Source organism: Terrapene carolina, unplaced genomic scaffold, assembly GCF_002925995.2.
Source record: "Terrapene carolina triunguis isolate 2854851 unplaced genomic scaffold, T_m_triunguis-2.0 Scaffold68, whole genome shotgun sequence".
NCBI classification, from domain to species: Eukaryota; Metazoa; Chordata; order Testudines; family Emydidae; genus Terrapene; species Terrapene triunguis.
In genome coordinates, this window is record NW_020664419.1 from 22485064 (window position 1) to 22511493 (window position 26430).

General features: G+C 40.8%; 1 protein-coding gene across 4 annotated transcripts in view; it reads left to right on the plus strand.

Annotated features, from left to right (window-relative positions):
* The window catches only part of PIK3CG (phosphatidylinositol-4,5-bisphosphate 3-kinase catalytic subunit gamma), a 79915-nt gene that overhangs the window by 35559 nt on the left and 17926 nt on the right, over positions 1–26430 (plus strand). For 3 of the 4 annotated variants that reach the window (XM_026648686.2, XM_024219868.1, XM_024219869.1), the window contains exons 6-11: positions 3915–4061; positions 4904–4994; positions 8921–9051; positions 10997–11108; positions 13341–13498; positions 20989–21889. In XM_026648686.2, the coding sequence (XP_026504471.1) occupies positions 3915–4061; positions 4904–4994; positions 8921–9051; positions 10997–11108; positions 13341–13498; positions 20989–21270 (921 nt within the window). In that variant the 3' untranslated portion in view covers positions 21271–21889. Of the gene's footprint in view, positions 1–3914; positions 4062–4903; positions 4995–8920; positions 9052–10996; positions 11109–13340; positions 13499–20988; positions 21890–26430 lie in introns of those variants that run through there. The other variant, XM_026648687.2, reaches the window with a different exon arrangement.

Consider the following 26430-nt stretch of genomic DNA (forward strand, 5'->3'; position numbering starts at 1 on the left):
CCCCCCCCCCCGAGTGCAGCGCTGTAAAGCGCCAGTGTAATCAGTGCCTGCAGCGCTGCACGCTCACTCGCAGCGCTGCAAGCTACTACCCTCGGAGAGGTGGAGTACTTGCAGCGCTGCAAGAGAGCTCTCGCAGCGCTGGTGGCACGACTACACTCGCGCTTGGCAGCGCTGCCACAGCAGCGCTGTGAATTCTCAAGTGTAGCCAAGCCCAGAATGTCTCTCTGCCTACAGCAGTCCTTTACAATTGATTATTTACAGACCATTCAATGGCCATTCTCTCTCAGAATGACTGTAAAGATTCCTGGGGACAAAAGCATAGTGGTGGTAGTTGTCACCACCTGACCTCCCCTTGTGTAATTTGTTTGACTACCAGGGTTCCACCAGGCAAGACTGGGCCAAGTTGTACTGCTGTAACCAGATTTTGTTATCAAACCAAGCATTCTCTTTTCCCTTACTGAATATTACACCCAATACCTTTACTATACCGGCCTGCTTAATCCTTTCAGCACTCTAACGTTTTTAACATCTGCATAAATATTCACTTTAACCCCTCACTCTCTTTCCTTAAATCACTTACTTATCTCCCAAAGTGACACATTTCTCAGCCAATTTCTCTTGGGAATAAGAGGTTATCTTTGTGATTGTTTGCATTCATTCTTTAGCTACACTTACTGTTGTCTTCATGATCTCCCATTGGTCTTATTCTTTAAAGTTTCAGTAGCATTCAACATACCTTTGCCTGCTCTGCCAGGCATTCCTTTCTATAGGAATCCAAAGTAGCTCCCTCTATTCCCTGTATGTTACTTAATTTCTCTTTAGGAGAGACTTCGGTATAATAATTTAATAACATGGTTTTTTGTTTCTTTTTGTTGCATTTCTTGTCTAACACTATTTATTGGAGTTCATTTATTTAGGGGAGTCCATAGGGACCTCCTTTAGATCTAACCCACTCCTCCAGTGCCCTGGAAAGCTGAAATTTAAACCCTTCCAATACCATTGCTAAACTTCTGGGTTGTGATCCTTGCAAGTAAAGCTACGTATATAATAAACTATACATTACCTGCTCCAGACAAATGGAATCTGAGTCACTGAACTGCTATATTGGTGTTCTCCTGAGACCTCTTCCACTCAGTTTCCCAAGAACTCAGTTTGACTCCAGTCTCGTCACTCAGGTTCCTTTCTATGGCATACAGCAAAGCTATGTTGACGACAAGTGTAGGGGGTGGGTATATTATAGGGCATACCACACATCCAAAGTTACACAGCAAAAGTTTACCTTATACAGTAACTCCTCACTTAATATCGTCCCAGTTAATGTTGTTTCGTTGTTACGCTGTTGATCAATTAGAGAAGATGCTCGTTTAAAGTTGCACAATGCTCCCTTATAACGTTGTTTGGCAATCACCTGCTTTGTCCACTGTTTGCAGAAAGAGCAGCCCGTTGGAGCTAGCTGGTGGGGCCTTGGAACCAGGGTGGACCGGCAGCCCCCCATCAGCTCCCCTAAGTTCCCTGTGCCGCAGCCTCCCAGCAGGCTATCAATTGCCAGGCAGTTCAGCTGTCCCTCCCCACACTGTGGTATGCTGCTCCTGCCCTCTGCCTTGGAGCTGCTCCCCTGAGCCTCCTGCTTGCTGTGCAGAGGGGGGGTGGAAGAGAAGTTCTAATGTCAGGGTGTCCCCCTCCCTCCCACTCTCACCCCCCCCCCCCCCCTCCTGTACCTCTCCACAGAGCAGGGGGGGACACGACAGGGCTCAGGATGGAGGGAGCTTGCTGGCAGCAGCTGCTGTCTCAATTTGCTGATCTACTTAAAAAGGCAATGTGTCAGAGTGGGGTCAGCGTACTTAAAGGGGCAATGCAGGTCTCTCTCTCACACACAGTGAGACACACACACACGCGCACACACACACACGTCTCTGTCTCTCTCTGCCATGCTGTGTCTCCTCCCTCCATTCCTGCTGCCTTGTAGAGTGTGAGGCTACATTAACAACAATGTATTAATCCTCAGCCGAGGGCTCCGCCGAGTGCTAGTTCATCATTTAGCAGTAAGGGATTCCCTGGGAAATATTCCACCCTCTGACTCCACCACCTCAACCAAGCTTCACAATCATAATTGCTGTGTATACTTTTAATTGTTTGTTTAAAACTTATACTGTATGTTTGTGTGTGTGTGTTTGTATATAGAGAGAGTCTCTTTTGTCTGGGGAAATTTTTTTTCCCTGGAACCTAACCCCTCTATTTACATTAATTCTTATGGGGAAATTGGATTCGCTTAACATCGTAGCGCTTAAAGTAGCATTTTTCAGGAACATAACTACAACGTTAAGCGAGGAGTTACTGTATTCCTGCTTATCTTAGCTAGTACAGACATCCTGACTACAGCATACTGCTTGGTAAGCCCCTATTTACATCTTAACCTTCCATTCACCTTCCCAGTCATGCCCACTAAAAAATGAGGCAAGTTACTTACGTCAAGCCAAGCCTACAGAGAAAACTAAAGCATGAGGAGGGTGACTTGCTGAAAGTCTGTTGCAGAACTAGGAACAAACTTCCAATTCCCAGTCCTATGTTTTATCCATAAAAATAACTGGATTTTTTAATTTTATTTTCTAAAAGGGAAATTACTGAGGTGGTGGGAAAGTGTTACTGCAGTACTAAGCTTGGGAATACAAGCACTTAAAAATCAGGACGATCCAAAAAATTAAGTCGTCTCTTGCAACATTAATTCATCTATATCTTGCATGTATGTAGCAGTTCCTGTTTTCTTTGTGCAGTGTAAACATATTAACATTAACATATGCATATAAGTTTACATTGAAGAAGGCAATCAGGAATAATACATGTTACATGCCATATGTGCAATATGCCTGAATTAACTTTGTTGGAAAAACAGTAAATAAGTTTTCTGAGTTTCAGTGCTGGATTTCACAAGCTTGAAATTGCATTAACATTCTTTTTTTTATTTTTGTATTTTATACATAATTACATTAAATTACTTACCGCTGTCATACTGTAAGAATGTAGGCAACACATGTTTTGAGGGGTGGGTTTTGGAGGTAGGAGTTGTGGTTTGTTTGGGGATTTTTTGGTTTTGTTTTATATACGGTAAATACTGTGGTCCAGATCCACAATGTAGCTCCACTGATGTCAACGACTTCTAAACTAACTTACCTCAGCTGAGGATCTGCCCAAATACATGTTTCTGTGTTCTCTACCATAAATAGGAAATAAAATAAAATGCAGTAAACAACTAATAATTCTTAATATTGTAGAGACTTGATACAGATGTGTACTTACAATTGATTTAGCTTCAAATGCCCTCAAAGATGTAATTTTCTTGCTCAAAGTCTGTTCATGCTTTTTAAAATACCATGTTTCACTGATGTTTAAAATAGAATCAAACAGAATCCAGAGACATAGGACCCAATTCACTTACAATGAAGTCAATAGGAGTCATTTTTTTGGGGCGGGGTGGTGGTAATTAAATGTGTGTTTCTACTCTGCAAACTAACAGTAAAACTGCTATTGTGGGTTTCCATACTTATTGTCTCCCTAGATTTCAGAATCTCATATTCTTGGTTCACAGTTTAGAAGATGGTGCTGTTTGTTTTTTTTAATGGCCAATTCTATAAATTTAGCCTGTGCTCTGAGTCAAGCTGGGTTCTTTCCAGCTCATGCATCATCACTAGTATTAAAAATTCTGCAAGCTAAATTAGGCCTTCAGTGGCAACTGAATAACACCTTTCTCCCCCAACCTTTAAATGTGTTTCCACAGGCATAACTGATTTGAATTTTGTAAACAATGTGTTGATGATGCATAAAAAGCAATAGAATCTGCAGCTAATTCTATGTTAGCTGCATTGACTCTGCTGTGCCAACAGGAGTAAAAAGCTTAGAAATGAATTCATCTTTTACAGATTGAAAAATGCAAAGTAATGGCATCCAAGAAAAAGCCACTTTGGCTTGAATTTAAATGTGCAGACCCCACAGCCCTATCAAATGAAACCATAGGCATTATCTTCAAACATGGAGATGACCTTCGCCAGGATATGCTTATTTTACAGGTATGATTGCTAAACTGCTATGTGATATGTATAAGAGCCACGTGAATAAAGTATTGTTTGAAAAAAAAACCCTTTTCCTGTCAAAAATGTATGTAAATTGTATTTATGGTACACTTGGAACATGAACTTATTATTTATTAAATCATATTATGGTACTGCTCAGAGGCCGCAACCAGGACTAGGGCCTCATTTTTTATGTCCTATTGGTACTTTATATCACCTTTGCACCTCATTCCTCCTGTCCTAGTCCTCCTGCATGCATTTGGCTAGATGGTAGAATTGAGACTCTGAGTTTCTTTCATAAATTTCACACTTTCACTATCCTACAAAATTAATCTGTCACTTTGGCCATTATGATCCATTTCCCACTAAAGGAAAAACATATTTTTTGTTAACTTACAAAGGTAAAAGACACTGACAGATTGCATTTCTCCTGTATGACCTTGCTGGTTGGTCTGATGATGGTGTTCCAATAGACCAGTTTACCAATATTAGCATTTTCTGAGGATTTACCTAGAAGTTGGTGTTTCATAATGTGGTCAGTTCTTGTCTGTTAAAATAGGGCATACAATAAATATGTATGTTTTATCAGGGAGAGAGACATGATGTGAAGACAGGACTGAGAGCCAAGAAGTATAATGTTCTAATTCCAGTTCTGCCACTGACTGTCTCTGTGGCCTCAGATGGATCATTTTATTCTTTCTGTCTCAGTTTCTCCATCTGTAAAATGGGATAATCCTACTGATTTGTCTCACAAGATTATGGATAGGGTTAATCAGTTGTTTTGTAAAGTGCTTTTGAAGATGGAATGCTGTAAAAATGTATATTGTTTTTATGACTAGATTCTTCGAATTATGGAATCTATTTGGGAAGCAGAATCCTTGGACCTGTGTTTGTTGCCATATGGTTGCATTTCTACGGGAAATAAAATAGGTACAGTACACTTGATGAGATCAGTAGATTGCAGAATGTCATGGTGGTAACAAATCACAAAAATTGTACATAAAGTTTATATTGTATGTCTCTGTGTAAGTCATGGCTCTAGGGTGGGCCTTACTTTTGACCCCTCTCTCAGTCCCTCCCTGAGCATTGCTTTCAAGTTGATAGGTCCAGCATCTGCATGTCTCTGAGTGAAATCACCACCGTGTTTACCCGAACTGGGTTTGGCCCCTGCTATACACTTCCCCTCGGGAGCTGTGATCAGTATGACAATGCAATGACACCAATCAGCTTCTTCAAAGCAAAGTGTTATTTATTTGTCCATAGATACACAGCAATCAGAGAAAGAAGGGTTAAAACAACATGAAGCCCATACACATATTATCTTACCAAAAGCTTCACATTTTCCCCAAGATGTTGGTAGGCCTGACATATCCTTGGTACCCCCACTCTTCTGGGAGCCAGGTTACAGTCTGTTTTTCTACAGACCCTGTTTTTCTCCGTCTCCCCTGAGCTTCAGGGGGTGTCTCTTTTTAAAACCAAACAGGCTTCTTTGTTCTTTCTGTCCATGCGCTGTCCCCCCCTCCCCATTGCCAAGGGAGTGTTGTGTCCAACTTTGACAGGGACAAAACTTCAAAGGCCTTGACACCAGTATTATTTGTTGAACAATGATGATGGGAGCTGTCTAAGGCTTGGTCTACACTGGTGACTTCTGCCGGCACAGCTATGTCACACAGGAGTGGTAAGAGGTGTGACTCCTTACTGACATAGTTATGCCAGCAAAAGCCCCTAGTATAGATGTAGCTATCCCAGCAAAACTGCACGTTTACTGGGATAGCTTGTTTCACTTGTGAGGATGGTTTTTACTATTCCACCACAAAATGCAGCTTCGCTGGTATAGCTACATCCACACGAAGAATGCTTTGCCAGTATACTTATACCAGTATAGCAATACTGGTAAAGTGATCCTAGTGTAGACATGGCCGTAGCTTGATCGTCACTTAAAAGTTTTGCCAACTTAGCTATGTTGGTTAGGAGTGTGAGAGGAAAAAAAAGAAGTCACATCTCTAACTGACACATCTAAAAATCCCAGTGTGGACAAACAGTTAAACCAGCAAAAAGTTATACCTTTTGCGCTGGTGTCGCTTATTCCGTTTGGGGAACAGGTTTAAGCTTTGCTGGCAAAAGAAGTCTTTTGATGGTACAAGCTGCATCTCCACTACAGGGTTTGTCAGTATAGCTATACTGGCATTCCTTTTTAAGTGTAGACAAGGACTAAAGTAATTAACTTTGGTTTCCTGGAGACATGCAGAACTTCCCAGGATTGAGTTAACTTTTTGCATCCACATAGCAGATAACAGCATGATAGTAATCAAATAGGCAGAGGTCCACATAATATTCACAAAAAATAATATAGGTGTTTCCCACATTCTTCACAATACACTTTTTTTTTTTTTTTACCTTTCCTTTCCTTTCCCACCTGCAACAGAAACTGCCTTATAGGCAGAAAAATATGAAAGCAGTACTGCTAAAATTAAGAATTCTCTAAAATATCTCTAAAGTAATTTTTCTAAAAGCTAAAAATATGTGGCATAGAGAATATGTAATGTTGCAGTGGAAAGACTTCATCAAGATTGCTTTGAGGTCACCTGCATTACTCATTCATGACTTTGTGATTCCTCAGCAATGCAGCAGTCCCAAATTCATGCTTATTAAAATGCAGGATGTTGCAATATAAAGAGTATTTCTCTTTCTCGATACATATTATGTTTTTAAAATCAGAGATTACGATTCAAATTATATAAAATGAAAATCAAGACATTAAACATGAATGATATGTGAAAATATTACTTGATACATGTATTTTAATATTAACTGTTAATGTTAAAATGTATTCAAATTTTGCGGCCTCTCCGTTAGACCATTTTTTTAGAAAATGTATTATTTTCCAGAAACTATAAGACTTAATTTTATTGCATATAAATTTATCTTAAAACTATCCAATAACATAAAAATAAAATTGCAGGGGGAAAAATCTGCCATTACTCTCTCTTCTTTTATGGGTTCTTAATAGGCTCCCAATTTTTTATTTCAAGAAAATATATTCTTTTGTACTGTACTTCCTATATTCCCTTTTCCATGTGATGGATCTAAGAATTGTGCACCCCTCAATACCACAAAAAAGGACATTGTTGGTCAAATGAGGGGACAATCTCAGCTCATTACTGTATGTTTTCTCAGGTTAAACTAGTGTTCTTCAATATGTAACTCTTTGGTGCACCACTTCAAGGTCTCCTGGAGGTTACATTCTTTTGGACCAAAATCAGAGGGTCATGATAGGCAAGTGGTCTGCCAGAGCATTCACTTGCGGATTTCCCCAAATCTCATTCTTCTCCCCAATGGTATTCAACATATATATGAAGCTACTGTTTGTGAGCCAACACAGATTGACGTTCCAGCAGTATGGAGACTACTCAGATCTAAATTCCATTAACATCAAATATAAAAAAGAACCATCTTTCAGGTTTTTCAGTACCTGGATGGAGAGCAGCCAGCTGAAGCTGATGATGATTTTGGTGGGAAGAGGGAAGCACTTTGAAGGACTCGCTTCATGTGTAATGCCTCAATTTGCTGAGGGTGTCTTCTTTAAGATTAAGTTTGCAGCCTTGGGGGCCTCTGCATTCCTCTTTGCTAATGAATGCCCAAACAGCCCGTGCTCTAAAAAACACTATCTTTAATGTATTGCTGGCCAGAAGGCTGCATCTTATTGTGTCAGACTCAGATGTGACCAGGGTGATCCATGTGCTTGTGACCACTGGATGTGATTATTGCTGATCATTATACCCGTGAATGAAGCTGCCAACTCTGAAGAGGCTCCATCTGTTACAAAGTGTAGAAAGTACCTGCTTAGCAACACAGGTTACCAGAAGCACATCAACCCGGTGCTCTCCTCTCTGCACTGCCTCCCCATGAAACAGAATCAAATTCAAGTGCGCTGTCCCAGCAATCAACACCCTCAATAGGATTGGCCCTAGCAGCCTAAGAGATCACCTCTCCCTCCGACTGACCTCCCAGGATAGCCGTGTTCCACTGGAACCACAAAAGAGTTGACCAACAGAGGGAGGCTTTTGTACACAGGAGAGGGAACCATCTTAATAGCTGGACTAAGAGACTGGAATTCACTTCCATGAGAGAGAAGAGTGGCTGTGAACATCACCATGTGCAAAGCAAAATACAAAATTCATTATACTTTAACTTCACTGTCTCGTAATAATTGTATTACTTTAAAAAAAATAACTACACACATGCTCAGAATGAAATAGTTATTTCCTCCCAGTAGGAGGATTTGGCTGAGAGTATGGGGGGAGGAAGACATTGCTATGTTGTCTTTCTCTTATTTGTGAGGCCCTCAGAGACTATGGTAACAAGTGCAGGATAAGAACCTAGACAGATAGAAATGTGTACTCAGGCAGAGCATGCAGGATGCTGAGCACAGGAGTGTTCCCCATGCTGCCAGAAACTTGAGGCAGTGCAGGGAGCACAGCACAAAAGAACTGGCACCATCAGGATCTCTCCCAGGGATCGGAAAGGGAAAGAGAAAAGAAAAATATCCCAATATTCCTTCCTAGTAGCTATGTGTAAGAGCAGGGGTGAGGGGAGATAATGTATAAAATAGTAGCACAGAACCACAAAGCCATGGATGATACCCTGATACTACATTTGCAATATTTGTACTGTAGTGTTGCTTTGAGACATAATGACTTTGAATTGTGACAATGCAACCTCCTAATGTAAATATCTCAACAGAATATAAGACCTTCACTCTGTGACTTTGTGGTTCTATGAAATAATACGCAGACAGCACTGGTTCTATATATATATATAAAATAAAATTCTTATTTCCTCCTTGTCTTTTGTAGGAATGATTGAAATTGTGAAAGATGCTACAACAATTGCCAAAATTCAGCAAAGTACAGTTGGCAACACAGGTGCATTTAAGGATGAAATACTAAATCAGTGGCTGAAAGACAGATGTGTGATTGAAGAAAAGGTGAATTCTTAGACACTTTTGAATTGGATTATCAAAAGCACCTAAGTGACTTAGGCGCACAAATCTCATTGAAAGTCCCAAAAGTGTTCTGTAACACACACACTGCATCCTCTTTGTAAATTATTCTGTTTTGTTGTTGTTTTAAATTGGTTCACAGGTTTCATTAACATAGTTTGTTTTTCCTTTAAAAATAAATTTTACTGTGTGTTGTAGCAGAACAAGAACTATGGTGTGTATGATGGGGTGTCATGTAACAGGGCAAAAGGAAAGCTAACAGTCATAATTCTGAGTAACAAGGTGCTTTTTTATCCCTTTTGTTGATGGTAATTGGAAGTGATGCATGGTGAGCTGATTAAAGCAAGCATTGTTAGGCCTGGTCTACGCTGCGGGGGGAGGGAGCGAAGTCAGTCTAAGGCTACGTCTTCACTACCCGCCGATCCGGCGGGTAGCAATCGGTCTATCGGGGATCGACTTACCACGTCTAGTGAAGACGCGATAAAATCGATCCCTGATGGCTCTACCGTCGACTCCGGAAATCCACCGCGGCAAGAGGCGGTAGCGGAGTCGACGACGGCGCAGCCGCGGTCGACTTGCCGCCGTCCTCACAGCCAGGTAAGTCGACCTAAAATACGCCACTTCAGCTACGCTATTCACGTAGCTGAAGTTGCGTGTCTTAGGTCGACCCCCCGCTGTAGTGTAGACCTAGCCTAAGTTACGCAACTTCAGTTATGAAAATAGCATGGCTGAAGTCAACATACTTAGAGCTACTTACTGTGGTATCTTCACTTCAGTAGGTCGACTGCTGATGCTCCCCCGTCGACTCCACCTACGCTTCTCGCTCCAGTGGAGTACCGGAGTCGACGGGAGAGCGCTCGGCGGTCGACTTATCGTGTCTTCACTAGACGCGATAGATTGACCCCCGTTGGATCGATCACTCCGGAGGTAAGTGTAGACATGCCCATAGGAAGACTGTAAAAGGCAGCATGGTTTAGAGTTAAGCACAGGACTGGGAGCTAACACTGGCTTTCACACTGATTTGCTGTGTGGCTTTGGGCAAATCATTAACCTCTCTGCATGTTTTTTTCCTCTGTAAAAGTGGGATAACAATATAAATGGAGCTCACAAATGTGTTGTGGTAATTAATTAATAAGGGCCTGATCCTGCAAGGTGCTGAGTGCAGTGTAGGATCCTGCTCTTAATGCCTATACCGAGATTTGAAGGTGAAGTGTTCTATATAAGCCAGTGGTTCTCAGCCCGCGGTCTGCAGGCCACATGTGGTCCAATTAGCACACAGCTGCAGCCCAGCTGTGTGCTAAAGGTCACCAGGCCCTGTGGTGGAGTATGGTTTCCCGGCTGCCTGGCGCGGCAGGGTCTGGGCTGCCCAGCCTGGCGAGGATCCGAGGTCTGGGGCTGCCAGCCGGCCCCACGGGGTACGGGATCTAGGGCTGCCGCCCGGTTCCACATAGCAGGGGTCTGGAGTCCAGAGCTGCCATCCGGCCCTACAGGCTCCAGGGTTGGGGTCGCCAGCCCTGCACAGCGGGGATCCGGGGTCAGAGCTGCCCCCCGGCCCTACACAACAGAGGTCCGGTCCAGGGCTGCTGCCCAGCCCCATACAACAGGGGTCTGGGGTCCAGGGCTCCTGCCAGCCCCACACGGCAAGGTCTGGGGTCCAGGGCTGCCACCCAGCCGGGTCCAGAGTCAGGGCTGCAACCCAGCCCTGCATGGCGGGGTCCAGAGTCCCTGCCCCCCGGCTCCCCGCCCAGAACTCCGCTCCTGGCCCCATCTGTGTAGGGGTCTCTGCAGGGGATTGAGGGGGTGCAGTGTGGTTCTCAACCTGCGGCCCAGGTAACACATTGTGGGCCACATATGTGGCCTACAATGATAGTTTGCGAAACACTGATATAAGCAATAGAATATTCTTACTTTTATTCTTGCTATTAATTAGTTTCAGGCAGCAGTGGAAAGATTTGTTTATTCTTGTTCTGGTTACTGTGTGGCAACCTTTGTACTTGGAATAGGAGACAGACACAATGACAACATTATGATTACAGAATCAGGTGAGGTTTTTTTATGAATGACATACTTAAAATAGGGACTGGGTATGTTTTATTAGACGTGTTTTTTAACAGATATTTAATTAATATTTACATCTTACTCATAATTCATCATATCCCTGTACTTTTTATTTACTAACATTAGTATTTAAACTGACTCACAGATATGTAAGACTGCACTGACTGGAAGTTAGGATGGAAATGTTTAATCGTGTAACATAAATAGGGTTGGTAACATTTTTATTGAAGTGCATAGATTCTGTGCTACTGGTATAGCTGTATGGACATTTATTTCAGCTGTTTTTCCTGTATATTTTTTTTAAATGTATGTAAAACCCAAATTCCAAAAAAGTAAAACAAAATCAACAACTTTAACACCCTAATTCTACCATCAGAAACATGGATGCAACTCTGGTTGAGTTTAATGAGCATAAGAACATAAGAACGGTCATACTGGGTCAGACCAAAGGTCCATCAAGCCCAGTATCCTGGCCTCTGACAGTGGTCAATGGCAGGTGCCCCAAAGGGAATGAACACAGGTTATCATCAAGTGATCCATGCCCTGTCACCCAATCCCAGCTCTTGGCAAACAGAGGCTAGGGACACCATTCCTGCCCATCCTGGCTAATAGCCATTGACGGACCTATCTTCCATGAATCTATCTAGGTCCCTTTTGAACCCCGTTATAGTATTGGCCTTCACAACACCCTTTGGCAAGGAGTTCTGGAGGTTGACAGTGCGTTGCATGAAAAAATACTTTCTTGTGTTTGTTTTAAACCTGCTATCTATTAATTTCATTTGGTGGCCCCTTGTTCTTGTATTATGAGAAGGAGTAAATAACACTTCCTTATTTACTTTCTCTATACCACTCATGATTTTATAGACATTTATCATATCCCCCCTTAGGTGCCTCTTTTCCAAGCTGAAAAGTCCCAGTCTTATTAATCTCTCCTCATATGGAAACCGTTCCATACCCCTAATCATTTTTGTTGCCCTTTTCTGAACCTTTTTCAATTCCAATATATCTTTTTTGAGATTGGGCGACCACATCTGCACGCAGTATTCAAGGTCAGGGCATACCATGGATTTATATAGAGGCAATATGATATTTTCTGTCTTATTATCTATCCCTTTCTTGATGATTCCCAACATTCTGTTAACTTTTTTGACTGCCGCTGCACATTGAGTGGATGATTTCAAAGAACTATCCACAATGACTCATCTCTTTGAGTGGTAACAGCTAATTTAGACCTCATCATTGTATATGTATAGTTAGGATTATGTTTTCCAATGTGCATTACTTTGCATTTATCAACATTAAATTTCATCTGCCATTTTGTTGCCCAGTCACCCAGTTTTGTGAGATCCTTTTGTAGTTCTTCACAGTCTGCCTGGGATTTAACTATCTTGAGTAGTTTTGTATCCTCTGCAAATTTTGCCACCTCACTGTTTACCCCTTTTTCCAGATCGTTTATGAATATGTTAAATAGGACTGGGCCCAGTACAGATCCCTGTGGGACACCACTATTTCTCTCTCTCCATTCTGAAAACTGACCATTTATTCCTACCCTTTCTTTCCTATCTTTTAACCAGTTACCAATCCATGAGAGAAAGCAGAATTGGGCTGTTAGTGAAATGGCTTGGTTTCCAGTGAACTCAAGCATTTATATACCTTTATGAAAAGATCCTGTGGAATTAGTGAATATATAATATAGTGTATCTTTGTTATAGATATCTATATGATGGTTAAAAAATAACTACAGAAAGGGTTGTATTATGTATTAAATCCTAAAGGAGTAATTTCTGTGGAACCATGTTTGTTTCATCTCTATTGTATTTTATGGGGGCTTTTCCACAAGGGTATGGGGTGATATGGATTTAAGACACAAGTTTGCATGGTACAACTTTTTTTATCATGTGACTTGTCATGTATATGTTATAAGGTCCCAATAGTAACAATGCCACTAAGAGAAATGGATAAAGATATAGAAGTTCTGCCTGCTTATTAAGGGATGCAAAAAATAAATTTGAACAATAAATATTTTGCTGCGAGGCTATGATGATGTATAAAAAGGAGAACAAATAGTCTGTTCTAGTAAACCAGAGTTATATTATAGTAAACTAATGTAAGATAAACCATAACAAGGTTGCTATCCATAGTATTATGGATGCCAGTGGAAATATTTGTCTGCTACTTATTTATCAGCCTAATCTTGAATTCTCTTTCTTATAAAGGTAATCTCTTTCATATTGACTTTGGTCATATTCTTGGGAATTACAAAAGCTTCCTTGGAATTAATAAGGAAAGAGTCCCTTTTGTGTTGACACCAGATTTTCTTTTTGTCATGGGAACTGCTGGAAAGAAGACAAGTCTGCATTTCAGTAAATTTCAGGTAAGGAGTCAATCTTCTGATGTAAATAAGTTAAACAATGTTTTATTTTTTGAGACTAGCATTTGGTGCCTTAGTCTTCAAAATTTAAGACTTCCCTGTTAATAGAATGGATTGAACCAAAATCAAATTCTGGGCTATTTTATTCCTAAATTTATAACTAAATTATCAAATTACCTATATGATTATGGGAACTAGAATTCAAAAGGCACATACGGAGCTGCTTGGCACAGCATTACCCTGCAATGGAAATGAATGGGAAGACCTATTACTCTATTTCATGTTTGAATGGGGTCACCCAGTATGACATACCAGGATACAGTCCAGACTAATGAGCAGCTGTGTCACCCTTGCCCTGCAACCTTGGGTGCCTTACAATGTCTTGCTGAAGTAGCTCCCACCTGGGCCACTCACAAACAGCCTTCTTGCAAGCAAACCACACCCTGAGTGTCTATGTGTAACTGCAGCCTGCCAACCACTCTGGGTAACACTGTGGTTCTCCCCAGCCTTGGTTATACTGCCAGATGACCACAACACATCCCCAGTCCCAGATTTCCCCCCAGAAATGTATATCCTGTATTGCCCAGCCTTTTCCTGAACAGTATGAAATATTTTAACTCCGTTACTCTTTAAACGGAATGATATGACATTTTATTATCTCAAATAATTATTCAGGCACTTAAGTTTAAACACATTGGATTAGATGATACAGTAAAACAAGTTTATTAACTACAAAGAGATTAAGTGGGTACAAGTAATGAGGTATAAAAGTCAGAAAAATAACTATTTCTGTTTGGGCAGGGCTGTGGGGTTTGGAACATATGTTAAAAACATCATACAGGGCAGTCTTATAACTTTACATATAATGTTGCCACACATTTTATCAGGACGATACTGACCATTACAAGATTTCAAATGATACCTTACAAGACATGTCTTGGACAAAATTATTACAATAGTGTTTAGGGTGTGAATACAGGGGTGTATTCTGTTAGACCCAGTTAATAGAATCATTTTCACTAGACCATTTATGTTTATTATTAAGTTTCAATATATATAAAATTAGAGAAGACTAATGGAATTTGCTAGAGTCAGCCATAGTGTGACAGGTGCTGTGCATACTTCTAACTGCTATGCCAGGACAGCTCATTCCTGATCTGCATGCCTATTTCAGTCCTAGAATTCTGTTTCTGAATAGAAATTTCCAGTTGTCCTGAACCATGGCAGGATTTGTAGTATTTTTTTCATATGTCCTAAGTGTAGGATAGTGTTTCCTTCTCTGCAGTGCTATCACTTTAACAAAGAGGCCTTCCAAAATGGCTAAGCACATGACTTTGTAGTGTTTTATAGGACCTGCAGAAGAAACCTATTTAGGAGGCTTAAGAAAGATAAGATAATGGCTTCCAGTGCTGCTGCTGTGAGATGTTTAAAATGGGCATTTTTGGGGTAAAATCTTCTATATTTGAACATATATGTGTTGTTCCATCTTCAAATAAGCTTTTCTGGAACAAAATTTTCATTTCTAAACACAAGGCAGCTGCCATTTTCCAACCTGTGCTTCTAAAAGTAAGTGAGGACCTGCTGCTGGTTTTGAGCCTTTATTTTGAATCAAAAGCAGTTCCAGCATCATCTTAGTGTGAAAGGATTTCATTGCTCTAGCAGTGCAGAATTCCAAGTGACCTGCAGATCCACCATATTTGTAAGGTGATAGAACGTTTAAAAGTCAAACTATTGCAAAGCCTTTTATAAAGCTAGGCATTTCTTGGCTGTTGGAAGATAGGAGAGTTGAACCCCCCTCCAAAGAAGGATTTGAACAGAACATAGCTGTGTACCAGAGCAGAAGTGCTGTTGCAGACGCTGTGTAAGCCATGCATGAATGTGGGGTTCAAATGCCAGCGTGAATTGGTAGGTCATGCTCAGTTTGGAAGCAGCAATTAGATAGACAGCAAGAAAATATACCCCAAGAGAACTGTGAGAAGACATTGTAGCTACACTGTACTGCAATTCCCCAGTGTTGATGCACTGAATCAGTGTAAAGTGGCACATGGGACAGTATGACTTTCCCCGGGGTCTGGGAAGCTACACTACTGCAGAAATCCCTAATGAAGACAAACCTGAATTCTGGTGTGGGCCTTAAATCACAATCTTTCCCCCCAAATCTAAATTGCAGTCCTCTCAATCATATGGACATTGTTGCATGTAAGATGGGCAGTCTAATTTCCACTAGTGCCAATAACCAGATAAAAAGTAGTTAACCCGTTCATATTTTCTTGAACTACAATTCTGATAGTATAAACTGGTCAATTATTTATCTTTTCAAAATGTACAAGAGAGAGAGGATTTAGAGAGGTTTCTATAATAAAAAAAAAAACGTAACTGCATTTGCAGTTCCGCAGTATTACAGTACTGTCTCAAAATTTCTGTTCTGTCAATGTTTTAAATGGCTTGTTGTCTTCAAAACAATAAAAAGAAAGTTAAAAATAAGGTGAGAACACCAAATAAGATACTTTTCTATACGAAAGCTGTATTTTTAGTTATACAGTTTTTTAAAAATGTGCAATATCTTTTTAATTTCAATAATGCTAGTGATCATGACCTTTTGTAATAGTAAGTGTTTCATTTGTTGTGACTGTTGACTTTGCTTACTAGGTATTAATGGGAAACGTTCATTATTGAGCCGTCATTAATTTTTAAGAGTACCTTATATTAATTTGATGTTCAGCCATATTGCAGTTTTATTCTTCAGAGAAATCTTCTGTAGTGTACTGTTCTGGTGTTTATTCCTCTTTAAAACTTCTGATTTTGCCCCTCTGTCAGTTGTTGAAGACCATAGCCACAGGTCATTTGGCAGATCTTAAAGAGGCTGTTAGTTAAAAAATAGTATCTTTGATAAAGAGTAATGCAACATAACATGCAGCTAGCTATTACATTTCCAAAGTTACCAATGGCATGGCTAACGTATAAAGCTAGCAACAAAGACTCATGGTACAATATTGTCTTGGTCATTTCTATCAGAGCTTAACCTAAGTTTTGCATTTTGTATTTTCTGATAGTTATTTAGTGAAGTTAAGATGTGAAAGGCTATTAATTGTGTCTTGAAACTCTGTTTTGCTGAAAGCAATATTGACGCTTCTGTGTCTTTACCACAAAAGTTCAATTTAGAAGAGCAGAACTCAGATCTGAGAAGAAGAATATTTTAGTGCCCTTGTAGGTGAATTTTCTGGCTGCCTTGAATGCCTTTAGAATTCTGTCTTTGTTCTTAATGTCCAAGAGGGTGCCAGTGGTACTGAATTTTTCTTTTCCAGCTTTTTTGGCTGGGATCTCACAACTCCTTTTCATATATATATATATATATATATATATATATATAAAATTAAAAAAAATGAGGACTTCTTAAAACAAATCAGAGGTTTGGTCCTCCTTTAATTTGCAGAAGCCTTAAGAATGTCCATTTCTGGTTTTACCCTGTATTTCTAGCATCTTGAGCCTTCTGTCTGCCGGGTGGTTTTTTTTTTTTTATTATTATTATTAGCTTAGATATTTCACTCTTAGCATTTTGCTTCGCCCTGCAGACTTGATAATGCTGTGTTATTTTTCTAATATTGCCTGAACAACTTCCTCAAGAGATACCCTGTGGCTACCAAATCGTGTAGATGATTGTTAGGAAAAAGTGATAGGGGAAAAATACAACTTGTCTTCATTTAAAAGTACTAATTTGTAAAAGAAATTGTGTGTTGGGAAGAGTGGGTTTGTACAGTGTACATTAGAAAGATGCCAAAACTTCTAAAACAGTGGCCCCCAAACTTTTCATGTCGCGCCCCCCTTACCTCTGTCCACTCCTCCACCCCCTGGAGCCACAGTCAGGAGCCAGGGCCAGGCATGTGGCCATGGGTGTGTGGCATGGACAGGGGTAAGGATGCCGGAGCCATGACCAGGCGCCAGGGGCTGAGGGTGGGGCCGCAGCTGGGGGGCGGGTCTGGGGCCAGGATTGGAGCTGTGGCTGGAAGCCGGGGCCGTGGCTGGGGGCAAGGCTGGAGCAGAGCTGGGGACAGAGCAGGGCTGGGTGGCACTCCCTCCCCGTTTCCCATGGGGGCTGGCCGGGGCCCTGCCACGCTCACCCCCCGAATGTTCCTCTGTGCACCCCACAGTTTGGGACCACTGTTCTAACTAATATCTAACATAGCTTTTGGCCCTAAGAACTATCATTTGTCCCTTTTGTTGTGTGTTTGAGGGGATTTTTTTCTTTCTTGCACTATGTCTGTGTCTTCAGAGATCATGTCGCTTTATTGTGCCTGCAAGGATACCCTCAGGTCTGTCTATAGCCATGTACCTGAGGCAATCTTCTTCATGTCCTTGATGCATACATATGCTGTTTTCACCTCTGTCTGCCTCTCTTGAGAGAATAGATATCGGCATCCTTTGAGAGTGCCAATTCAAAACTCACTTCAGATTATACGTAGACAATTAGCTTTAGTAAGTAGGTGCAGATTCTCAGAAATCTCAGTGTCCTTAGACTAAACGTGAGACCTGATGAAGCAACTGTTTCTTTATGACACCATTGTTCTCTGCCCCGGCACCAACAATATTGAGATATAACATCCAGGGGAAAATAGTCTCCCTGGAAACCAAATTTCTTTGATTTCACTAACTGATACAACTATAAAAAGTGCTCACATCTCCTTCAAGGGGAAATAAATACACATTAGTTTTTGTGCCAAAATTTCCTTGTTTGAAATTAATATACAAAAGTAGAATTTCCTCCTTTCTGGTGTCACAGAAGACACTAATCCCCACAAAGTTAGAGATGAAATGAGTTTTCTATTATAAACTCAACTCTGACCAACATAATCCACTCCTAACTTAGTCAGCACTAAACCAACTGATCGTAGATTTGACTGAAGAATGTATTTGGAAAAATTTAGGCAAATTGAGAGGTTTGGGAGATGAGGGTTTTTAAATAAATTCTCACTTCTGGAACATCTTCCTAACTTGTTTGGCTCTTGTCACTCAGCCCCCCCGCCCACCGCTCTCCCCTGCGGGGGCAGGAGGCAGAAGCTTCGTCCTGCAGCAGCCAAGCTTTCCTCCTCCCCCGCTTCTTCCCCCAGCCGTGGTGCAGCCTGCTTTCCTGCCCCTCCTCCTCTCCTTCCCTGCGCCAGCCCTTGCAAAGGGAGGGGGGGAGGAGTGGCAGCGTGGCTGCTCCGCAAAAGCCCTGTGGCCCCGCTCTCCTGGCCGGAGCTCCAGCCAGCGTGCGGCAGCCCCGCGGCCCATTGCTAAAGTCGGCCCTGGGTAAAGGAGGCAGAGAAGAGGTAGGGACGGGGCCTTGGGGCAGGGGGTGGAACAGGACATATCCCTTCCAGCCCCCTGCCATGAGTCACTCAGGGCAGAGGGCAGGGGGCTGGGAGCACCCCCACGAGCCGAGCACCGCAGCCCTCTGCCCTGCACCCCCCCCCACACCCAGCATTCTGCCCTGCACCTCTACACACACCCCAGCCCTCTGCCCTCCCCCCCAACACCCAGCCTTTTGCCCTGACCCACCCCACCCCCAGCCTTCTGCCCTGCACCCCCACACCCCTCCAGCCCTCTGCCTTGACCTCTGAAGCCCCTCACACCCTCAGCCTTCTGCCCTCCCCCCAACACCCAGCCCTCTGCCCTGCATCCCCCACACCCCTAGCCCTCTACCCTGACCTCTGAAGCCCCCCACACCCCCAGCCTTCTGCCCTGCACCCCCCCACACCCCCAGCCCTCTGCCCTGACCTCTGAAGCCCCCCACACCCCCAGCCCTCTGCCCTGACCTCTGAAGCCCCCCACAGCCCCAGCCTTCTGCCCTGCACCTCCACACACCCCCAGCCCTCTGCCCTGACCTCTGAAGCCCCCCACACCCACCCTTCTGGGGGTGTGGGGGGCTTCAGAGGTCAGGGCCCACTCAGCCCACTGCCGGCCTAGGTGAACAGAACGCCAGGCTGGCAGCGAGCTGAGCAGGCTGGTGGCATAAGATCAGCATTTTAATTTAATTTTAAATGAAGCTTCTTAAATATTTTGAAAACCTTGTTTACTTTACATACAACAATAGTTTAGTTATATAATATATAGACTTATAGAGAGAGACCTTCTAAAAAACGTTAAAATGTATTACCGGCATGCGAAACCTTAAATTAAAGTAAATAAATGAAGACTCGGCATACCGCTTCTGAAAGGTTGCCTACCCCTGAAATGGGGTATCATGCTGTCTCTTACTAAGGACTAAAAAAACTAACCCTGATTTAAAATGAACACACACTCCAGTAGGATATTGATAGGATTTTGGAGAAAGTTACATGGAAATACTTTGATTGCTTAAGGAGCTTAAAATGACTTATTTTGAAATTTGTGGAAAGTCTAATCTTAAAGATCATTCATACGCTTGGAAGTATAGACGTTACCATAAAATTTAACTTTGATTTTTTATTTTCTATTGCTTGGTTTTGTTTTGATTTTTTTTAATAACTATTGCTTGGAAGGATTTTTTTACCTCTAAGCTATTGAAATGTACTCTCAATCTTAACTCCAGCATTACAGTGTTTTCTTGAATATGGAGCTTCATTGCATTACTTTGCTCAATTGGTTTTGAGAAAACTATTTCTAAAAGTAAATGTGACACAAATTTAAATAAAATGAAAATGTTTACTAATTAGTGTTTACTAATTAGTCACTTTCTATTAAATAGTCTTTTGATTCATTGTACATTTATCCAACCTATAAGAACTGTTTGCCTTTCTAACATTTTTAAATGATGTACCAATGTAATTAGATGGGGTATATAGGTAAGTGATAAAGCAATATTGATAGCAGAAAATATATTCTTACTCCAGTGAGTTCAGTATGGCAGTCAACACACACAACACTCCTTCAGCAAAAATGGTGCAACTTAAAACTAGAGCTGGTGAAAATGATAGCTATCTATCAACAAGATGAAACTTAACTGTGTTCTCCATTAAACATGTAATCATCGCTGTAAAGTTTATAGATATATAAAGAATATATAAATATTCCCCCAGAAGTTCTGCTGAACTTGTTACAAAGTGAGCTCGTTTGGATTCTCCCATGATAAATGGAAATGCTACTGAACTTAGAGAAAGATGGTAAATTAATGAGGTTTCTTTCATTGTTACTGGCAATTATCACACATTAGGAAAATTAAACTTAAATCCTCTTTTTCACTAAAAAGCTTATGTTTGATTAATTTATGTAATGCTGTTACAAAAAGCCCTTTAGTTTTTGCAACAAAACACGGACCCATTCCTCAATAGCTACTAGTGCATCCAGAGCAATGGATGGGGAAGTTAGCTTAATGTTTCTGTTAAAATGAATAGTAGGGAAAATAAGTGTTAGCAATTGAACATGGTTGATTAGTATTGTGTAAATCAAATTTAAGCAAGTTCCTAAATGAGCTTCCTAAAACCTTTTGTTTCAGTCTGCTCAGTCAGGTAACAACGAAACTTTCTTCCCTCGTGTAGGACATTTGTGTGAAGGCTTATCTTGCTCTTCGACATCACACAAACCTGCTGATCATTCTGTTTTCCATGATGCTAATGACTGGAATGCCTCAATTAACCAGCAAAGAAGATATTGAATATATCCGGGATGCTCTAACTGTAGGTAAAAACGAGGAAGATGCTAAAAAGCATTTCCTAGATCAGATTGAGGTTTGCAGAGATAAAGGCTGGACTGTGCAGTTTAACTGGTTTCTACATCTTGTGCTTGGAATCAAACAAGGAGTAGAAAAGCATTCTGCCTAATGTTTCTGTAAAGTAACTATGGATATAACTAGAAAGTTAACAAGTCTGGGTGTTTACTTACAGCTTATTAGTAATTGAACTATCAAAGTTGCCTTTTAATTTGCTAACAGTTTAAATAGGACTTCTAAAAATGGCAAACTGCTTTGCCCTGAACTTCAAGAATGTCAATCTGTTTCTTACAGAAAAAAATGTTCTGGAGTTGCTGACATTGCAAATACTGTTTTTTATTTGTTAGTAGCTTTGCTGATGTGGCCTACAATTTTCCCATTTGTCTTCATTGTAGCTTCAGAAAAAGACAAAGCAGGGAGTGGAGCCTGGGAACTGAAACATGGGTGCCCTGTGACTTTCCCCTAAATTATGCATGATTGTCAGGCCCTTCAAGATATGGAAGATTTTTATTTATTTACTTTAAATAATCTGATTTGTAAGTGCCCCTACAGGATGTATACTTCTTCAGGAGGGCTTTATTACCAAGCATTCTTCACCCTCATTCTCCTTCATCCTTTCCTTAACTCCTTGTTTCCCCTTGACCAGGCCTGAAAGAGAGTCTAAGTTTAAAAATTAGATTGACCTAGCTACGTTGCTCAGGGTTGTGAATAATTTCATGCTATCCACCAGTGTAACCACAGCTAGGTCGACGGAAGAATTTTTCCATTGACCTACCTACCACCTCTGAGAGATGGATTAACTAAATTTGTGGAAAAAACAGTTGGTGGTTAAAAAAAAAATGGCTTGGGACCCATTTGTAAATGTTTATGGCTTGTTGTGACCCATTAAATAGTCTGGGGATAGAGGCCCTGGGATGGTTTCAGTCAGATCCTGTCTCTTGGGGGGTTGGGTCCTACCCAGCACTCACCCCACAGTGGTGGCTCCTGCAGCTCCTGTGCTGTAGGGCTGGCTGAGCTTGGCTCTCGGCGTTGCAACCTCCGAGGTTGCAGCGCCACTCAGGTGTGGCCCCGCCTCCCTGACTGGATTAAATTTGTGTGAGTGGAGTTGTGACTTGGCTCATGAGGTTGCAGTGTCACTCACTCATATTTGGCCTACTTGGACTCCTGTCCTGTTGATAGCTGGGCCAAACCTGAGGGGTGCTGGGACCCCCACAGGTTGCAGAGCTAGGAGGAGGGAGGCGAGCCCAGCCAGCCCTGTGGGACTAGAGCCACAGGAGCTGCCACAAAACCCTTTGAAACATTCTGGTGACCCAATTTTGTGTCCTGACCCAAGGGTTGAGAAACTGTGGTCTAGGAGGAACCTTACATTACCATTGGTGTAGCTTCCTGAACCATAAAACCAAAGGCCTAATTGGCCCTTCCACAGAAGTACCCACAGAACATCTCCTTTACCTTAAAGTTCCTGGGTTTGCTCTGATAATTTTCTTTTAAGTTTAAGTGTTTCAATTTTCATTTTTAAGTTTCTTTTTTAAATGAACATCCAATATATTATATTGAATCTTGATGCTTATATAGTTTTCTTGTGAAATTACTAGAATTCTCCTATACATTAAAAGCTTTATAAAAGTAATTTCCTTGTTCCTCAAAAGAATCTTCTCTAAGAACAATTGACATTTTGCCAAATGTTTAAGAAGCCCAAAGGTTATTTATTCTTCAGTGACATATTTTCAAGTTATATCAATCAGGAACAAAATGTAATCTTTGAAATCGTGTATATTTTGCTATTTATAGTGTTTGTTTTATTTTTAAAGTTCTTTTAAAATAATTGACTATTGCGAAGCTATTTATGAAAGGAATTAAATTGTTTATTTTTAATTTAAGTATAAACTAAATCTAAAGACAAGGAAATACTGGGAGCAAATATTAGGTGTATATTTTTAACTATTTCTCTAATAGGATATCTGAAAATAATGAATTGATCCTATTAATATAAGAAAAAGCAAAACACAAGTGATAGCATGAATTTTGCTTCTGACTTAAATTATTAAAATACTCTCCCTGCTGATTAATTGATTTTGCCAAAGAGAGAAGACAGCTTACAGTATGGCCTATTTGCACTTGTGCCTATGTAATTGCTTCTTTCATTACATATTGACACGGGTTCTATGTTAAACTCAGATGATCAATTGGATTTGCTAATTTCTGTTATTGTTTGTATCCATCATTTCACACTGTTGCTTAGATTTCAACAAGAACTACTGAGTGTGCTCTTAAAGAATTTGTAATAAATGTACTGTAGTTGGTATCTCAATTATGAGACATGTAGAGAATTTTTAGTTTTTAAAATGTAGGTGCTTAATGGGTTGCTCTCCACAAAGGTATTTTTGATGTATACGGTAAATTTTGATGAGGAGGTCCAAAATGCTTACATGTTATGAAATCATTTTCCATTCTGTCACATAATGACCCTGTGCAAAATGGTTTTAAAAGCATGCTGAGGTGTAAAATGTATGATTAGTATTGTGTCTGTAATGTGATATTCTTGGGTTTGTGCTCTATAGTCCTGAAATGAATTGTCTCTTATTTGATGATAAATCATGAAATAAAAAGATTTCTTTCAAAAATAAATAAATAGTCTTCTGTTTCTCCAATAATTCAAAAAACTTGTATGGAACTTCTTGAAGAAATGCTATTCAAAGCCCAGCTTGGAGGAAATTTTTATTCTTAAGTCTAAAACTCTGCAAACAGCCCTCTCCACCCTCCTAATTCTAGGGACTTTGTCAATATGAAACAAAAGAGAAGGCTCCAGTTTCATGATTATCCACCCTGAGGGCAAACCCCCATTTTCTAATGGGATTTTATAAACCCTGGTTCTGTTCTTTAAAGCAAACTTGATTTAAATTGTGCTATGATTTTAAATTAAATTCTCTGCTGTTAATATTAGTACCACTTGAGTCAGCAATATCTGAAACAATGGTTGCAATTTTGCCAGGTAATGCCATTCATAAGCAAACCTGTTCATGTAAATAATGATCTAACAGCAATCTATCCCTGTGAGAGAAGTTTACAATCTACTACTAAGTTTAAAGCATGTATCAGCAGTTTATTACGTGCTACAAGCTGACAAAGAAGCCTTATCGATTAAAGCAATATATACTATGAAAACAGGATTTGAGGCTAGAATTTAGTAAAAAGAGTTATCTGAAACCTTACAAAATCTGTTCAGGCTATCCAAAGATTATGATAATACAGGAACACAGATCTTTGTTATACACAGACTTGTATGGGGGAGGGGGGAAGGCGGGGAGGGGAGCAGGGACCATTATAGCAGGAATTAAGGGAGACACCAGAGAGAACATAGGGGAAAATCAAATCGACATCTGAGATGTCTGTATACTGATGTGAGAAATATGGGGAATAAGCAGGAAGAACTTGAAATGCTAGTTAAACAACTATACACGACTGGAATATTGGTATAGAAGGTTACAGCTTGCTCAGGAGGGACAGGCAAGGAAGAAAGGGAGAAAGGTGTTGCTTTATATATTAACAATATATACACTTGGACGGAGGTTGAGATAGAAATAGGAGACAGACTTGTTGAAAGTCTCTGGGTAAGGATAAAAGGGCTTAAAAACATGTCATGGTAGGGGTCTGCTACAGACCACTTAACCAGGAAGAAGAGGTAGATGAGGCTTTTTTTTAAACAACTAACAAAATCATCCAAAACACAGGACTTGGTGGTGATGGGGGACTTTAACTACCTAGACACCTGTTGGAAAAATAATACAGCAGGGCACACATTATCCAACAAGTTCTTAGAATGTATTGGAGCTAATTTTTTATTTCAGAAGGTGGAGAAAGCTACCAGGGGAGAGGCTGTTCTAGATTTGATTTTCACAAATAGGGTTGAAGAATTTGAAAGTGGAAGGCAGCTTAGGTGAAAGTGATCATGAAGTATATTCTAATACATTAGAAGCAAGAGGAAGACCAAGGACAGGATAGGCCCCTTACTCAATGACGGAGAAAAAACAAAAATAGAAAATGTGGAAATGGCAGAAGTGCTAAATGACTTTTTTGTTTCAGTTATCACCAAAAAGGTTAGTAGCAATTGGACATCTAACATAGTGAATGCCAGCGAAAATGAGATAAGATCAGAGGCTAAAATAGGAGAAGAACAAGTTAAAAATTACTTAGACTAGTTAGATGTCTTAAAGTCAGCAGGGCCTGATGAAATACATCCTAGAATGCTCAAGGAGCTGACTGTGGAGATATCTGAGCCATTAGCGATTATCTTCAAAAAGTCATGGAAGATGGGAGAAATTCCAGAGGACTGGAAAAGGGCAAATATAGTGTCAATCTATAAAAAGGGAAATAAGGACAACCCTGGGAATTACAGATCAGTCACCTTAACTTCAGTATCTGAAAACCTAATGAAGCAAATAATTAAACAATCAGTTTGTAGACACCTAGAACATCACGTCCCTGTGGCCTCCCACTTCCCGCAGCTCCCATTGGCTGGGAACAGCGAACTGGGCCACTGGGAGCTGCAGGGGGCCATGCCTGTGGATAGTCAACGTAAACAAAATGTCTCGTGGCCTGCCTTTGGATTACCCTGATGGGCTGCATGCCGAAGGCTGCAGACCCCTGGTTTAGATAATACTTTAGTCCTGTCATGAGTGCAGGGGACTGGACTACATGACCTCTCGAGGTCCCTTCCAGTCCTATGATTTCACCAAGAATATGATATTGACTTTAATGGGACCATCTACATGGGTTAAGGATTGTTAGAGCTAGCCCATTATTTGTAATAAGCATTATATACAATATCAATATATAATTAACATCGTATACAATGTATTTAATATATTTCTGTACGGTATGAAGTTGCAAACAATTATTTTCCACATCCTTAAGGCCACTATCCTTTTATCTAGACTTAATGGTTCATGGTGGTGGAGGGGAATACTCTGTTGGGCTCACTGTGCAGTAATGTGTAGTCCTCCCTCCTCTCATGAGCTGAGAACCCTGCCTCCAGAGCACTTGGAGCTTCTGCCAGCCTGGGTAATGAGTGACCAGGAATTGAACCCAGATCTCCTCCATACAGACAGACCATGACAACTAGGTTATCTGGCTGGCCTGGCAACCATCTAATTTTTAAATAGTTGTGTATTTATGTGGTTGGATTCTACTGTTGCCTGCCAATTCAAAATGATCTGGACAAATTAGAGAAATGGTCTGAGTTAAACAGGATGAAGTTTAACAAAGACAAATG